This window comes from Amblyomma maculatum, chromosome 1 (genome assembly GCF_055883805.1).
Source record: "Amblyomma maculatum isolate TAMU_Amacu chromosome 1, ASM5588380v1, whole genome shotgun sequence".
NCBI lineage: Eukaryota > Metazoa > Arthropoda > Arachnida > Ixodida > Ixodidae > Amblyomma > Amblyomma maculatum.
Window position 1 is genome coordinate 154832021 of NC_139344.1, and position 17300 is coordinate 154849320.

The window sequence follows — 17300 nt, forward strand, 5'->3', positions numbered from 1 at the left end:
GCATTTCACTCAATTTTACACCGAACAGATACCATTCCATCCATCACTTCTCCTAGGAGAGAATGCAATTGTAGACATTTCATGTGTTTTTAGTTTCTTAGAAGAAACATCTTTCCTGAACAAGCTATGATATCTTAACACTTCATTCCTTCTAAAAAAAAAACAAAAACATAATATACCTTGTGCTTGGCGCATGATAGCCTGAGTTGCTTATGCGCCATAAAACACAACACAATACAATTCTCAAATGGCTCATTTTTTACAACATCAAAATTCCACAAGTTGTAAAATGACAAATATTAATTAATCCAAAAATTAGCTGCTACATTGCATTCCTTATATTGTACCATGGCCTCCGAGTTCACCTCCGCACGCACGTTTCTCTCCGGGGAGAGAGCGTAAGTTGAAAAGTTGGAAAAGGGGCATGGCAGAGTCTTTCGCCGCACCGCGGCGCTCGCCATCTATGCATCAAGTGTTCCGCCGCAGCTTGGCGCAAACTATAAAACATGAGTTTCCTCAGCTTGCGCTCGCATCACAATCGAGCTGCCAGCTTTAAAATGCCACGGGCAAGATGGTAGCAAACAATTTCGCGATTGTTAAAGTCCTAATAATATGAGGCCCACATGCGTAAAGTTAGGCAGCGACTACCCGAAGTTACATGCCTGGCCGAAGCATGAATGCCTGCTCTAGCGCTGTCTGCTGCGGTTGAGCGTTTTTTTTTTGTCTGTGTGTGTGTCAATGTGTATATACATGCCATGCATTTGCCAGTTCATTCACTCGCTAAACATAGTATTTAAGAGTGTGGAGACTTACATAAACATCCATCGCCTGAATGCAATTCTATAAATGGTTCCGCCACTAGCTACAAGATTATTGATGACTTGGATGCATGTCACGATAGCTTTTTTTTTCTCGCACGGTTTTAAAGCAGCCTTGGAAGATCGTAAGTACGCAAGTTCGATAGAGGTGAAGGGTAATCGTGGCAAATTTCAGGCACCTCTGCTGTCATATGAGTATATGCGAGCTTGTACGATAGAAAGTGAGGAGAAAATTCTCATTTGTAAACTATGTGGTCCGCCATAGCATAAATGTGCGCAAATATCATGCGAGTTGCAGCTTACTTTTTGTTTTCACTTGTTTGTATATGCTACAGACTGGGTGCAGTGTTTTTATTTTTACTCCTATGCCTATATACACGCAGAGGGCCAAGCCGAGCAAGTGGGTTAATTCAAACGAATTATGATTAGACTATAGAATAATGGCACTATCATACATGCCTGCCACACTAGTTAGCAATTTTTCATTAACTTTCAATGATACGCGAAACTTATCAGAACATTTTTGGCACTAAACCTCCGCCGGTTGTAATACTAGCCACTTTCTGAACAAAATTACGAAACAAACACTGTGAGCAATTTAAAAAAGTCATGTTTCTTTATTTACAAAACTCATGAGGTGGACAAAGAGAAAAAATATGGGCAAGCACAATCAGGAAGTACACACAAACATTTCGTTATTTACAAAGTTCAATCACCACATGATGACGACTTGCATAGTTTTCCATTCGCAAAGATAAAACTCGCAAGACTAAACAAGCAGCTACTATCTTGCTCAGCAGTTTTTTTTTCGGTAAGCTGCTTGATCAATTACTATTTTTCCTGCGTTGATAAGCTGTGGCCTAAGCAACTTTTTTATGATTATCTTCGTTGTTTCAGTGGCGTGGTCCTTCCTTGCTGCACAAAGCTGGAAGAGAGCACCTCTTGAAGTAAGCAACATAGGCTAGCGATATGTACGCTACACATGGAATGTAGCGATGTACGCTCCACTGGAATTTGTTATATTTGCAAGCAAGCGCAAAAGTCTTAGGATTAAAAATGGGGAGGAAAACAAATGTCTCATCAGTTCACCAAACTGCAACAAGACCTTGCAGCTGAGAAACATGCATACCTTTGACCACCTGAGCATACGCTCGTAACGTTGACTGACTGCTAGCTTCACGAGTGACCGTTAGGCACTCAAAGACTACCACCTTCACGAGGTAGTCTTGACGAGTAACTGTTTCACAAGCAAAGAAAACTACACGAGCACAATGCGGAAATTCTAAGTAGAGCGGAACGCATTATGTGAACGCAGCAAGAACATCAACACTCCGCTTCGGTAGTAAACACAACACCTAAATTGTGAAACATTTCGGACACACCTTGAGGTCAGTCCTTGCTGGAAAACCAGCTAAAAATGAAATGCTACGTTACACGCTCGTAACAAATTTTTCGTCAATGTACACGCGCAAAAAACGAGAGAACCGCCAGCGGAGATGCGCCGCGAGCGGTCTGGACGATGCATCTACGCCTAGGCGCGCACTGCCGCCTGGAGGAACTGACAAACTTGCAACGTTGGGCTGGGGCGCGCGCCGATTGGAACGGCCGGAGAGAAACGCGCGCGATGGTGATCTCGGAGGCCATGATTATACACAATCTAGCCACATGTTAATAATAGTTTTCTGATTAGTGATTTTTCTCTACTGTTTTTGTAAACAAAGGAGTGAAAATGCCAAATATTATTTTTAAAACTAATTGAAATATTGGAAAAGTGATTACATATTTGAAATTAGCATAAAAAACTGACTGCATTTTCATTGCATTTAGTCTAAAAGTAAACAAAAATGTTATAAATTGAATCTGACCAGTATTGAGAAGGTACCACATTATAATCCCCCCAAAAAAAAGAACCATCGCCAAAAATGACCCCTTTATAAGCTATAAATGACCAAAAAAAGGAAATACAGGTGTCATGACTACTGGTCAATTTTGCATGTAAATGCATATCAATAAAAATTTAGATGCATGTCCCAGAGCCATGCTACGCCATCAGTCACTTCAACATGGTGGCAACCGATCCGTCTTGGCATAGACATTGCAAGTTGGAATCAAGTGGCAGTAAAATTTAAGTAAACTTTCTGAACCATAAATGCATCTTTTAGTGCTGAAAAAAACGTTCAACATACCCGAAAAGAGGCAAAGATCAACTTTTGCAAAAAATAATAGTTGCATTGGAGTTGTTCTCAGTGTCTCTATAGCTGGTGCAACACTGTGGTAAACTGACAGAGCTGGGAGAAGCCGATCGTTAGCAGTGGACTAAACTGGTATCTCTGCAAGCTCATTAGAGTGCTTGAAATTTTTAACACGTAAGTGTTAGTACCCCCTTGTTGAAAAAGATTGTTCAGTGGCATTGGTAACCAACTGGTCAGCAGGTTCTGTGACATCACAAGATTAAACGGCATGGGTAAGTTGAGTTGAAAAGAGCTGCCAAGTTGGGAAGTTGGGAGACTCCTTTCGTATGGAAGGGAGAGATGGAAATTAACTCCACCTGGATCCTTGGATCCTGAGTCACACATGCTACTCCTAGGCCACACAGGCACGTTCCAAGACTTTGTTAAAAGGGGCCTTTCACATAAAGTAGCAGGAGGCACAGGACGCTGTGGCCATGTTGGTGCACTGATCAGCAATAGTGCCATAGCACAATAAAAGGCTCAGAAATGAGCATTCGTATCTCCGTCACTTCTTTACAAAGGTGATAACATAATCGTGTAGCATAGCACAGAAACTAATGCGTACACGCTGCTTGAATCTCGCTGATTGTCTGCAAATATTTTTAATTGTGTTCTATATAACCACTTGGAATCAAGGAAAACCGTCCCCTTTCATTACCACGTTGTCCCCCTACCCAGTTTTGTAATGCAGTGTGATTAATGTCCTCTTGAACAGATAAATTCATGTTCCACATAGCAGAAGACTAGAAGCTCAAGTGTACCAGTATGATGGTGCACTGGCTACAGCTTTCCGTTGCACAACATAAGCCAGTACTCGCACCTGCTGCAGATGTGAAAGCATTCATGTACCAAGCTCGCTCTAAATCTGCGTTGATAGTGCGGCTATGCTAAGTTATTGACAAACTACTCAATTACTGGTCACGTCTATAGGACTTACCATCCCAAAGTGACATTGGCTACGACGGACACCATAGTGGAAAGCTTTGGAAATTTTACCACCTGGGGTTCCTCAACGTGCATTCACACTGCATAGTACTCAGGTTCGTGTTTCACCACCTCTATAAAAATGCTGCAACCATAGGCAGGATTGAAACAGTGTCCTCGGAACCAGCAGGTGTGTGCCATAACCACCGAGCCTTTGCGGTGTTGCTCTATCACTGAACATTCTCTTACCACATGGCATCTTCCTTGAAAGCATAGATGATTGCTTACAAGGCATAAAGTTGTCATGTTAATGCGGCAACTATTCAAAGCAGGCATTATAGCCTTAATCGCAAACGCTGTCAATGCACAGCAAAAGGTTCTATAGCTGATACTACATCCTGCCATACAATGTTTTTTTGTATATCCTCTTAGTTTTCCTATAGAACGCTTTGCAAGCATTCCATTTTTCCAAAGGTTGAATGTAATGCAGCATATGTAAAAGCACCTTCATCACGCTGCCTTTACCATAACCTTTCTGTGATCACTTACTAAAATTTGACAAGCCAACTGTTTCCACAGAAATGGCATTAATTTGATTTGGTTTGTGGGGCTTAACGTCCATTAATTTGTTGGCATTAATTTGTTCATTGGTTAAAAAAAGGGGTGAAATACAAAGTCAGCCATGAAGATTGCAAAAGGTTATTACTATTTTTCCTCATAAAGCCATTTTTCCAGGTTTTACTGATCAAATCAAATTCAGTTATGTCAATTCACTGGTACTAAAATTTAAATACAAACCATAAGGTTTAATATCCCAGAGAGACTAATGGTCTATCTAGTATGCCATAGATTAATTTAGACCGCCCGGGGATCTTGCACTCTGGAACATGCATAGACATCACACAGCACACAGGCAGTTTTTCAGTTTCACGTCCACCAAAACGCAGTTGCCATGGCTGGGAGTGAACCTAAATCTTCCAGATCACTAGTCAATCACCCTAACCACTGAACCACCACAGCATTTATACACTGCTACTTGTAGCAGCGTGTGCACCACATGCATTTGATGAAAAGATGTATGGTGTAAAGATTAATGAAGCGAAATAGTTATAAACCTGCAGCTGTATTTACTTTTTATTGCCAGTTATACAGTGAATATCTTCAGTACAAATTCCTAAAAGCTACTCTTTTACCCTCCCAAGCACTCTTCACACTTCGTCAGTTGCTTGGCCAGGTTCTTTTTTGTTACATCAACATTGCTGTTTTCAAAATATTCCTGGAGGATTTCCGAATTCCCCGAATGTTGCATGCACATTTCCCAGTTGATCATGGCATCATGGTAGCGCCTCTTATCCTCTTCAGCTCTCTGCTTATACACCTAAGAGACAGGCAGAGAATTTACAGTGCTGACCTTGCACATAAAGGTATAGAGCAAAATTCCATGAAGTAATACCAGGGCAACAGTTTATAACTTGCACTATAATTTCCAAACTACCACCAAAATATTATTATCTTTACAGCAGTGAGCAAGATGGTCGCACGAGGGCTGAAAAAATAACTGGACTTTATGGCTCAGTAGTACTCGTACAGAAGCACTTTCTAAAACAGTGCCACTCAAATTTCTGAAATGGTAGAAGAATTTTACATGGGTAAATCATGCCGAACCACAGTTCACTGAAGCAAAAAAAGCGAGAGAAAAATTTAGGATGATGCTTAAGCTTCGTCTTCAGAGTAGATGCAATAGCACCTTTTCAGTTCATGAATTTTTGGCACTGTGAGACTGGCAATGAGTTTGGCAGTCATTAACGGCATAAAAACAGCATACATGTCATTTCAAATTCCTACCACAATCTAGTCTCCAACTTGACTAGCAGGTGGATGCTAAATGCAAAGAGAAATGGTATGAAGCCACCCTGAATGCTGCATAAAGGATGGTGGCATCACAATTTTGACACAAATCAAATGCCAATTTCTTCTGGCACTGCAAAAACTTTTTTAACTGAAGGAGTTGCTACGTAATATGTGGTTCAAATGGGAATGCCCCCTCCGAAACTGTCCCATAAATCCACCCCTGTTGGTACACGCTAAGAAATGGCTTGCAGTGCTGATGGGACATGGATATAGAAAGGAAGTGCACAGTGATGTCTTTACCTTTCTTGTGTCATTGTCTCATCATTAGTGTAAGTTATTTTTATATTTTTGTATACGTGTGGGTTGAGTTGGTTATTTAAAAGAAACAGAGTTTTACTAGTCTTCTACTCTCTTCCTAGATGTTTTTACACTCTCCTTCTAAAAAGGGGGACACGAATCGACTTTTGTAGAGTACATCTAAACATAATGTGGCAGTTGCCCCTATTACAGCGGCAGAAAAATAAAATCTACATGTAAAAGCAAAACTGCAATTCGTTTTCATCCAGCGCAAATGTCAAGAAACAAGTTATGTGCACTACATTCACACACTAGAATATTGCATTTTGGACAACCAAGGGGATTTGCCTGTAACATAACACCATGCCATCTATGATGCAATGCAGCCAAGCAAAACATATATTCGCTACAGCACTTGTAACACTGCCATACCTGCCTCTCAGAGTCCGACAGCGCTCTCCACTTATCGGCAAGCACTTTGGCCTCGTCCTGCAGTAGGAGGGCAGAAGGTTAAATGAAGCTGCCTGGAGTACATTTTTTGCTCATCAAGACAGCTCACTTACAGTCACTTTTATGTTGGGCTTTCTTGCTTCGATGCAGAAAAATGCATATGCTGACCGCGGAGACCGTGGCTTCTTTAGTCGACGTAACTTCTATGTCATGGAGAAATGAGGTCATTATATGTCATTACTTGCTGTGAAATTCAAAGTGCGAATGGTTAGGCAAATTTAAACAGGTTTCTTTAAACAATTTTAAGCGATGAGAAGCGTGTTGTAGTAGCGATTACCATTCGGTTGCATGCATGCGAGTTTGCAAACGACCTCACCGTTTCCAGGCGAGTGCTCTTGGTCTTCAGGTGCGCTTTAGTCGTTCCATCAGTGGCCACAATATGTTCCAAATCCAGACTGGACATGTATTCAGTGTACTCCTTTTCGTATCGTGCTGAAATATCCCGCGCTTCGTCTTCGTAAAACTGAAAGCAAGAATGGTTTAAGTGTAAGGTGTGCACTGCTAAATGCTGCTGAATTAACTGCTGAATGCGTGCATAACGTAGGTGCTGCTTTTGCCTGTCTTGTCTTGGCGCCTGCTGCCTTCCACTTTTTAGCCGCAATGAAGGCCAGTTGTGTAAAATTTTCTCCTGCAATGACAAACCGCACCACAGCGGCGTCACACCTTGCCCGGGTTACGAATAACATAACGAGCTATCGTCAGGAAGCAACATGAACATGATTATCTCGGTTATCAAAACTTGCCTGGATGTTGTTGACTCAGTGAAGGCCAGATGGTCTTAATAAATAGGTTATAACCGGACAGCCGTTTCGGAGGAGGATCGGGAAAACTGCGGGGACAAACTTTGGAGGAGAGCTTACGAAAGGAAAACCACACCCTGAACATTAGCAGTGAAAATGCTCGGAGGCTCGGTCAACTAAAGCGAACGTGCGGCCTACGTGCTGGCACGATCAAAGCGGCTGACAGCTGATTCATGGAGGAAGCAAATTTTTCTTCCCCCTCAACCAAGGCGCCTCAACTCGAACGACTGTAGCTCGAGCCAGAGCCGCTAGAACCTCGGGGCCACGGTTACAGTGGCTAGAACCACGGTACTCGAGCAGCCCGACTCGGGGCAATGAAGAAAAAAAAAAAAAAAAGGGATATGGCGGGCATTGGATATGGCTTGGACTGATGCTGACGGGCTGACGGCGCGCCCGGCAAGTGGTCGCGTAACTTGGAAGAAAACGCGTGCAGCTGCCTATTGCCAGCAGCATCAACTCGATGATGAGGGCCCCTGCGAACTGTGAGGCAAATTACTAAAGCACAGAGGTGGTGCAGTGGTAAGACGCCCGACTACTGTGCCGAGCTCCCGTGTTCGAACCCGACCGCGGCGGCTGCGTTTCTATGGAGGCGAAACGAAGTGGCGTCCGTGTGCTGTGCCATATGTCAGCGCACGTTAAAAATCCCCAGGTGGTCGAAATTACTCCGTAGCCCTCCACTACGGCTCCCCTTTCTCTCTTTCTACTTTCATTCCCACCTTTCTCCCTTCCCCTACGGCCCTGTTAGGTGTCCACAGAGCAAGTGTGACAGATACTGCGCCTTTCTCTTCCCGTGAACCAATTATTATTGCCAGCAGCATCAACTCGATGATGAGGGCCCCTGCGAACTGTGAGGCAAATCACTAAAGCACAGAAATTAAGATCTGCCAGAACGCCAAAGAACTAGACAGTAAGCATAAAAATTGTTTCATGCGTAAGAAAAAGCGTGTCACATTTATAATAATATTTTAACTTCTTTCTAACGGCCTCTCTCGACCATTTGGTATCCGCTGCATAGTAGAGGCGCCTGTACACATGGACTTCACCGGACGGTCTGTACAGGAATCAGATCGATTATATTCTTTGAGAAGTGCTATACAAGCAGTAAAAACAAAGCCTGGGGCCGATTGTGGCACGGATCATCAGCTTCTTGTTGCCAAAATTAAGCTTCGATTGAGGAAAACGCAGAAAGCTAGAAGGCCTTTCAGGTATGATCTGGATCAAATTCCATTAGAATATGCTGTGGAAGTGAGGAATCGATTTCAAGAATTAGATCTAGAAGACAGAGAGCCCGAAGAGCTGTGGACTGATGTTCATGATATAATACAAGAAGTTGCTACTAAGCTTGTAGTTCCAAAGCAAAAGAAATGCAAGAAAGTAAACATGGTTATCTTAAGAGGCTTTGCAAATAGCTGAGGAAAGGAGGATATGGCAAAAGTTATGGGGGAAAGAGAAAGATACAAGGTTCAATGTGGATTTTCAGAAAATAACAAAGGGAGATAAGAATGTATTTCTGAACATACAGTGCCAAGCAGTTGAGGACAACAGCCAATTAAGGAACACAAGAGCTCTGTATAAGACAATCAGATATCAAAGGAAGCCTCTGTGCTAAGCTGGGCGTGATAAAGGACAAACGAGGCAAGGACCTCACTGAAGCCTCAGAGATAAAGAAGAGGTGGCAGGAATACACAGAAGAACTGTACAAGAAGGACCCGGATGTGCAAAGCCAACATAAGACTGTTGTGATTACCGGGCATCCTGAAGAGTGAAGTTGAATGGGCCTTAGCCAGCCTTGCTAAACACAAAGCTAGCGGAATTGATGGTATTCTAGCTGAGTTGCTTCAAAACCTCAACCATGACGCTGTTAACATTCTGCATACATTATGTCAGAAGATTTGGACAACCCTGCAGTGGCCACAGGATTGGAGGAGGTCAGTTTACATCCCCATTCCAAAGAAAGGCAGTGCCAAAGATTGTTCCAACTACCGCACGATCGCGCTTATATATATTTCGCATGCTAGCAAGGTGATGTTGAAAATCCTCCAAGGTAGGCTGTAGGCTGCAGCAGTATGTGGATCGGGAGCTTCCGGACGTGCAAGCTGGGTTTCGCAAGGGTAGATGAACTAGAGATCAAATTGCCAACCTTCGCTAGATCATGGAAAAAGCAAGTTCCAGAAACCCATCTACTTCTGCTTTATTGATTATGCGAAAGCGTTTGACTGCGTAGATCACAGCAGATTGTGGCAAGCTCTCCAAGAGATGGGAGTTCCAATTCACCTCATCTGTCTCCTCAGGAACCTGTATGAAGGGCAAGAGGCCACAGTGAGAACTGGGCATGGTCTTACTGATTGGTTTCCGATTGAGAAAGGAGTGAGGCAAGGCTGCATACTGTCGCCCTGCCTATTTAACCTATAGACAAGCGTCATGTTTGTAAACAAAGGTGGCGCTGCGATCGGCAGCGACATGGTGTGTAGGCAAAAGCGCAGCGTGCCTACCTACACTGCGCAAAGCGACGCTGCCTTCGAAACCAGTCCGCGCGTGCGAATATAATGAGATGTAAGCTTATGCGTAGAAATAGCTTGGTTTATGCCTGTAGAGTATTTCCGCACATTATCAGCCGATTACAGCTAGAATTACTTGGCGACGAGCGCTACATTGGCTTCCTTCTCCGTGGCCTCGTAGGTACGTAGGCGACGGCCGTGAGTGATTAAGTTAAATAAAAACGAGAAAGCGCAATGTATAAGAAAGACTAATAGTCAACCCTGTTCAACTCCCAGGCCTATTCCTAGCTCATGCAAGGAGGACGACAATATGAATGACTGGAAGTGTGTTTTTCATATGACGAATCTATTGAGCTGCCTTTCTGTTGCTTCAAGCACTCACTCTAAAGAACAATATTATCGGCAATCACATTCCTAGCTCACTTTACCGGCAACTTAAGTCATAGAATTTCGTATCTAATAAGAAGAACTCAATCTTTTAGATCTTTTTAACATGTTGGCAAAGTGCACTGCCAACTTGTTTTCGCCTGCCCGATAAAAAAGACGTTGACGTCTAATCTTACAGATGTAGCAAGGTCATTCACAGGTTATTATGTTCATGACGGCCAGTACGAAAGCGCTCATTTTGTTCTCTATGATCTATGAGAGACGCATGAGTGCAGATGAAACGTTCTCCACGATCGCTTGCAGCGAAATGTGCGTGATCTGCTGAGCTTTTTTAATTATACTTGGAAATTGTTTTTCAAATGCGCATCATCTTATTCTGCTTATTTTGCACCCCTCATAGTTGATTCCTCTTTGGGACATTGAACTCCATGTACCATATATATACTTAAATATATCCTGCTCGATCAGAGCTAGATTGTACGTGGATATTTAATTCGTTCGTCAGGATCTTATAATGACCTCCAAAAATAAAATTTAGAAATGAGAAATAATAATGCGGGACTGACCGGATCATAGCTATAGAACCGGTGATGAAGAGACTCGTTGAAACTCGTGAAAGTACAGAGAAAAGCTATACTTTACAGGTCCGGGCTTGTTATAGCCAGCAATATCGCACTGGAGTGACCGCGCTCAAAGTAATTGCAATTACCTTCACAGCAGTGTTTTTGTCCTTTCTGTGTGAACATATGCACGGGCAGCACTGCAAGTGAATAGAACTCACAGTGCAGCTTCCCTGCGGGCTGAACTTCTTACAACTTAATAGTAATATATCAAAATGGGCACGAGCTGCAGGCGTTTGTTCTTGCGCTATTCGTCGTACCGCCGAAAAGCAGTCATGATAATAAAGGGTTGCAGACGAACTGATCTAGTTTCGGTGAAGAACTGCAACGCATATATATGTTAGCCGCGAAGGTAATCCGTCACCGAGGAGTCTACTTGTCGCGCTCAATGCCGCTGCCCTTCGCTCTCATCTTTATTCTACCGCAAGAAACATGTTAAAACAAGCGCCATTTTGCTTTTTGTGCCTCGTGGCGCAATCAACCGCACCACAGTTCGTAGAAATATTGGGAATTATTCCCGAAAACACAGCAATCTCCGCGCATCCAATGCAGACGGCCCGTGCTTTTGCCTACACCACGAAAGTCACTGCTGTCGCCAGCGCCACCGCATCTCCGCTGACGTCACGGGCGGACGTGCAATCGATGGGCTTCATCGACCACGAACGCTTGCGCTCTATTTCGGCCACTGGATTTCGGAAATTTTCTGGGATTCGACTCTATTCAGGAAGCGCTCACCACGGATTATCAAGACTCCAAGGTGGGCCGATTCTTTCGCACATTTTTGAGGCTTTGAAGAACTTCGCAAGCCACGGGGGACGCTAGGCCTAGTTAGGCCTAGGCAAACAAAGGCACCCCCGTCCGTTTAGAATTTCGACGAAAATGATGGAAACCGTGGAGGGAACGAGCATAGACCCTGCGGAGCTGAAAGAACCTGGCCAGTGGTTCATTGCCAAGAAAAGAGGAAAAGCGGTGCCACTTGAGAACGAGGGACGCAGCGTCACCGATGATCAAGGGAGAGAGCGAGCCGCGTCCAAGCTCGCCGGAAAGAGATTGGCAGCAAAGTCGGTTGAACGGCAATCGATCAAGATACCCGACGGAACTGACAAAATAATTCTCCACCCACGGGGAGGAGTCAGCCGCCTACTTAAGTATGGCAACATTGAACTTGCGGAGTTCATCGCTCGCACCGCGAATATAAACATCAGAGAGGCCGCGGAAGACACCTTCTCGGTCAACACAAAACAGCAGTCTATCCTCATCGCAACAGACAGCGAAGAACGGAAAAGAAAATACGTCGCACTACGCGTCCTCGAATTCGAGGGCCAGAAAATTGAAATCACGGCGTACGTCGCTATGCCCGAAGACTGCGGCAAGGGGTGGTACACGACATTCCCCTTCGCATCACCGAGTAAGAAATAGTGCAACGGCTACGCACGATCAAAGGCAACCCCCCCGTGCTAGGAGCCAGGCGCCTGGGCAGGAGCTCAACCACCGTGCTCATATTGTTTGAAAAATCAGAGGTGCCGAGGTGGGTGAAACTCTCACTTACATGGCAAAGATGTGTCTTATATAGAAAGAAATACGAGGTTTGCAACGCATGCGGTCGCCTAGGGCACCGCGAAGATGTCTGCCCAGATCCGAATAACGCTAAGTGCAGAGGATGCGGAGAAGAGCGCCCAGATCAGGGACACACCTGCGAAATAAAATGTCAGCTGTACAGTAAAGACCATCCGGCCGCTTGGCGACAAGAAGTGCAGAGAACTCTACAGGACTCCCTACCAGACCAAAAAACGTCAATGGGAGCAGAAAACTGCCAAACAGCAGCAGCAACAGCAGCAGCAGCAGCAGCAGCAGCAGCAGCAGCAGCAGCAGCAGCAGCAGCAGCAGCAGCACAACGAGCAGCACCAATATCCCAACACCACACCTGAGAGCGGCCGCAGAGGACGCTCGAAATTCAGAAGAGACCACCGTGACCAACGCGGATATTCTCAAGACCGGGACGGAGGCTTCCGGGCGCAGAGCGGGGACTTCCCGCAGTTGGAGGACGCCAACCGACGTCACCGTTCAAGCTCCCGCAGCAGCAGGGACCGGTCCGGATCCAAGTCCAGGTCGGGGTCCAAATCCAGAGTCACGGCTAACTCCAGGGACCCAAGGAACCCGTCGGCCACCCAAAAGCGAAGCCCGAGCGGGGACAGTAAAACCGTGAGTTTCAGCAGTGGGGTTCCCCAGGCTAAAGATGAGGAAAACAAAGAAAAAGATAAAGAAATAGAAAAGTTAAAAAAGGAAGTTGAGGAACTGAGGGAGATAATTAAGAAACTCACCCAGGACCAATACCAATCTAAATCACAGCCAAATTCCGGGGCTCCCCCGCCTCCACAGGCTCTCCCCGCAAAACAAGTAGCCAAACCGCCACCTCCACCTGCGACGCCAAAGGTGCTAACACCACCCGCGGCGTCAGACACGGAGGAGGACGCAATGATCACTGAACAGTGCAGGCCACCTCCCCCGCAGAAACGAAGAGGCGGGTGAACGGATCCGCTGGCGGCAATAGAGCGTAGACTAGACGCCAAATACGGGGCGAGACTCGAGCGGCTCGAGACAGGCAAGACCAATATCATAGGCGCCCTTAACCGAATTCAGGAACAATCTAAACAAACAAACGCGGCTCTTGCTGCTATGGCAGAAAGGCAAACAGTGAGAGAAGGGATACTTGACCAATTCCAACATGGGCAAAACGCAACCAAAGGTTAATTCGACGGTATGGCAGTGGAACTGCCGAGGATTCCCGCGCAAGCGAGCGTTAGTGCAACAACATCTCGAGCAAATAGTTGAAAAACCTCTAGCCGTAGCCCTACAGGAAACTGGCAAAGGAGTAATTAAATTATCAGGATATCAAGCGTTTGCTAGTGGCCGGGGAGAAAAATCCCGGGTCACTACATTCGTCAAAAGGAACGTAGCGGTAATCGAACATGAAATTAGTTCTCGCGACATTGAGGCGGTTTTCGTTGAAATCATCACGGGCAGGAAGAAGGAACCCAGTATTTTCGTCCTAAACATATATAGCTCTCCTCAGCAGCGCAAGGTTAGGTTCAAGACATTATTTCGCAAAGCAATGAAGGCAGCCGGAGCTAACCCCCTGCTAATTGTAGGAGACTTCAACGCCTGCCACCAAGAGTGGGGATAATAGGCAAGATCCGAAGGGCAGGCAGTTATGGGAAGATTTTCACGAATTAAACCTCACCCTGCAGACAGACTCTGGCTGCCCGACGAGGGTGGGAAACAGTGTGAGCAAAGACACAACCCCAGACTTAACATTTACCAAAAACATAGAGGAGCTTAGGTGGGAGAACACAGAGCTCAACTTTGGAAGCGATCATTACGTCCTCGAAATAACGCTTAAACGGAGAGTCAAAGTAAGACGAGAAAAGATCATCAGCGCAATCGAATGGGAGAAATTCAGACAAATTAGGGAATCTGCAAACATAGACGAAAATATTGAAAATATCGACGATTGGGCAGAAACCCTCATGCACCACGTTAAATCCGCTACCATTACCCTAGAGGGGGACGATGCACCGAAAACAGTCGACTGGAAACTCCTACACATGTGGGAAGCAAAAAAAGGTATGGAAAGACGCCTCCGGTGTCAGAGATGGAACCGAAACCTAAGGCGAATAATAGCCAGGCACAATAAGGAAATTGAGGATTATGCAATTAAACTCTGCGAGCAAAACTGGTGTAACAGGTGCGATGAAATGGAGGGCAACATGAGCCTTTCAAAGACGTGGAGCATGCTACGATATCTTCTTAATCCCGACAGTTCGAAAACACAGTCAAACACAACAATAGCAAAGGCAAGACACGCGTTCGAGGGGACTGACGCGGAACTAATAACTAAACTCGTAGACACATATGTCGGCGATACAACATCCCTCCCTCTTAGGCAATACGCGGGCCCACCGAACGAGGCCCTCGACGCGCCCATCTCAGAAGCGGTAGTTAGAGCCGAAATCCTTACCTTAAAGACGCGATCAGCTCCCGGCCCCGATGGAATAACAAATAAAATGCTACGAAACCTAGACGACGCTTCCATAACGGCACTCACCAACTACATGCAAGAAGTATGGAGTAGCGGTCGTCTTCCCCAGCAGTGGAAAACTGCAAACGTTGTGCTAATTCCAAAACCTGGCAAGCTCCCGAAATTGGAAAACCTCAGACCTATTTCTCTAACCTCATGCATTGGAAAGCTTATGGAACGCGTAATCCAAACAAGGCTAAATAATTTCATGGAGAAAAACGACCTGTGGCCGCATGAGATGGTCGGGTTCCGACCGGGCCTGTGCACACAGGATGTAATGCTCCGATTACTACATGATATAATTGACTCGAAATCCAGAGACGCGAAGGTAATTCTAGCGCTAGATCTAACAAAAGCATTTGACAACGTAAAACACCAGGCAATTCTCGCGGGACTACAGGAATTAGGAGTCGGCGAGAGGACATATAATTACGTAATGGATTTCCTGACAAACAGGACGTTGAAACTAAAGTTTCGGGACCTAGAATCCCCCACTGTCCCCCTGGGAAGTAAAGGAACTCCGCAAGGCTCGGTGCTCTCCCCCTTCCTTTTTAACGTGGTGATGAGAGGCCTTCCTGCCGCTCTTAAAGTCATAAAAGACCTGAAGTTCAGCATTTACGCGGACGGCGTTAATCTCTGGATGAACAACGGCAGCGATGGCAGCATAGGGGAACGCCTACAGGCGGCGGCGGACACCATTGTGTCCTACGCGGCCGAAAAGGGTCTTTCGTGCTCTCCGCAAAAATCCGAACTTTTCATATATAATCCAAAATCAATGAGGTGCAAGGGCGACTTTAAAGTAGAAATAAAGGTCGACGGCAAAACCGTACCAAGAGTCCAGCAAATCAGAATCCTCGGACTTTTTATTCAAGAGGACGGGTATAATGACGGAACGATAAAAAAACTCACTACCTACGCGACGCAAGTAACAGGAATATTTAGGAGGATTGCATTCAAAGGCAGAGGCCTCAAAGAGAGAAGCCTCTTGAGACTGATGCAGGCGTACATAATAAGTCGAATATGCTATGCCACACCATTCCTCAACATCAGGACCAATGAAAAAGATAAGATAGACGCACTCATCCGGCGTTGCGTCAAAAGGGCGCTGGGTCTACCCATCTCCTCTTCTACGGAACGCCTGATAGAAATGGGAGTGCATAATAGCTGGACGGAACTTGCTGAAGCGGTGAGAATCGCCCAACATGAAAGAAAGTAGGTCGAGCACGGGTCGAGCCATCTTAGAATGGGTGGGTCGAAAAATAAATAGGGGCACAGCCGACAAGGTTGCCCTACCACCACAATGTCGCGAGAACATCATTGTCCGTCCTCTCCCTCGCAACATGCACCCAGAATACCACAAGGAGAGACGGGAGAAGAGAGCAGAAGCACTGGTTAAAAGTGCAAAAGAATTCAGAGTAAAATAAGTTGCCTACGTAGACGCTGCAAGCGGCCTATCAGGGGCGGCAGTCGCCGCGGTAGTCGATGGTAGCGGCGCACCAGTCGTCTCCGCCACCATCCGAAGTAGAAACATAGACACGGCTGAAGAGGTCGCAATAGCGCTCGCTTGCGTCGGAACGAAGGCTAGATTGATCTTTAGTGACAGTAAAATCTGGAATATCGGAAAAGGCAGGGTCTCACAAGAAGCCACCCGAATTCTAAAAGCTGCAACTAAAATCGATCGCAAAATCACCCTAATTTGGGTCCCAGCACACACGTCCGTCCCCGGCAACGAGGCGGCCCATGATTTAGCCCGAGATCTCTACTTGCGGGCAAACGCGGAGCCGCCCGACTGCCAGGCGATGAACGAACGTTTGCAAACCTATAAAGAAATAATCGAAAATTATAGATTAGGAAGACGTCTGATGCCGCCACCGGATCCTAGCTTAAATAATAAAGAGGCCATAGCCTGGCGGCGATTACAAGCCGGAAATTTCCCGAACCCTGTCTGGTTGTTTCACACCCAGATAGAGGAGAGAAAAAACGATAAATGTAAAGCCTGCGAAGCGAGGGGGACCCTCGACCATATAATTTGGGAATGCCCTAAGTCTCCGGGCGCTAGGGACAACATTAAAAGTAGAGAAGCCTGGGTAACCCTGCTGCGAAGCGACGTCCCCGCTGACCAGCGGAAAGCCGTCCGCCTGGCGGCTGAGGCCGCGAATAACCAATGTATATTCGCCAGTCCTTAGTCGCGGAGGTTCCAGCCCCCGTTCCTCAGGCCTGCGTGCCAGGAGCGGGGAGTAGGGGGCCTCCTAAATCGGTGGAAATTAAAGTTTTGATCATCATCAT

General features: G+C 45.7%; 1 protein-coding gene across 1 annotated transcript; it reads right to left on the reverse strand.

The window, feature by feature from the left end:
* Positions 1-5080: 5080 nt before the first annotated feature.
* LOC146204681 (transcription factor A, mitochondrial-like) lies at positions 5081-7778 on the reverse strand. The gene is made up of 6 exons (XM_084589390.1): positions 7375-7778; positions 7189-7259; positions 6948-7094; positions 6685-6774; positions 6554-6610; positions 5081-5351 (listed from the first exon to the last, which is right to left on the reverse strand). Exons 1-6 carry the CDS (start codon positions 7514-7516, stop codon positions 5163-5165), a joined length of 696 nt encoding a protein of 231 aa, XP_084445516.1. The 5' UTR covers positions 7517-7778; the 3' UTR covers positions 5081-5162.
* Positions 7779-17300: the final 9522 nt, after the last annotated feature.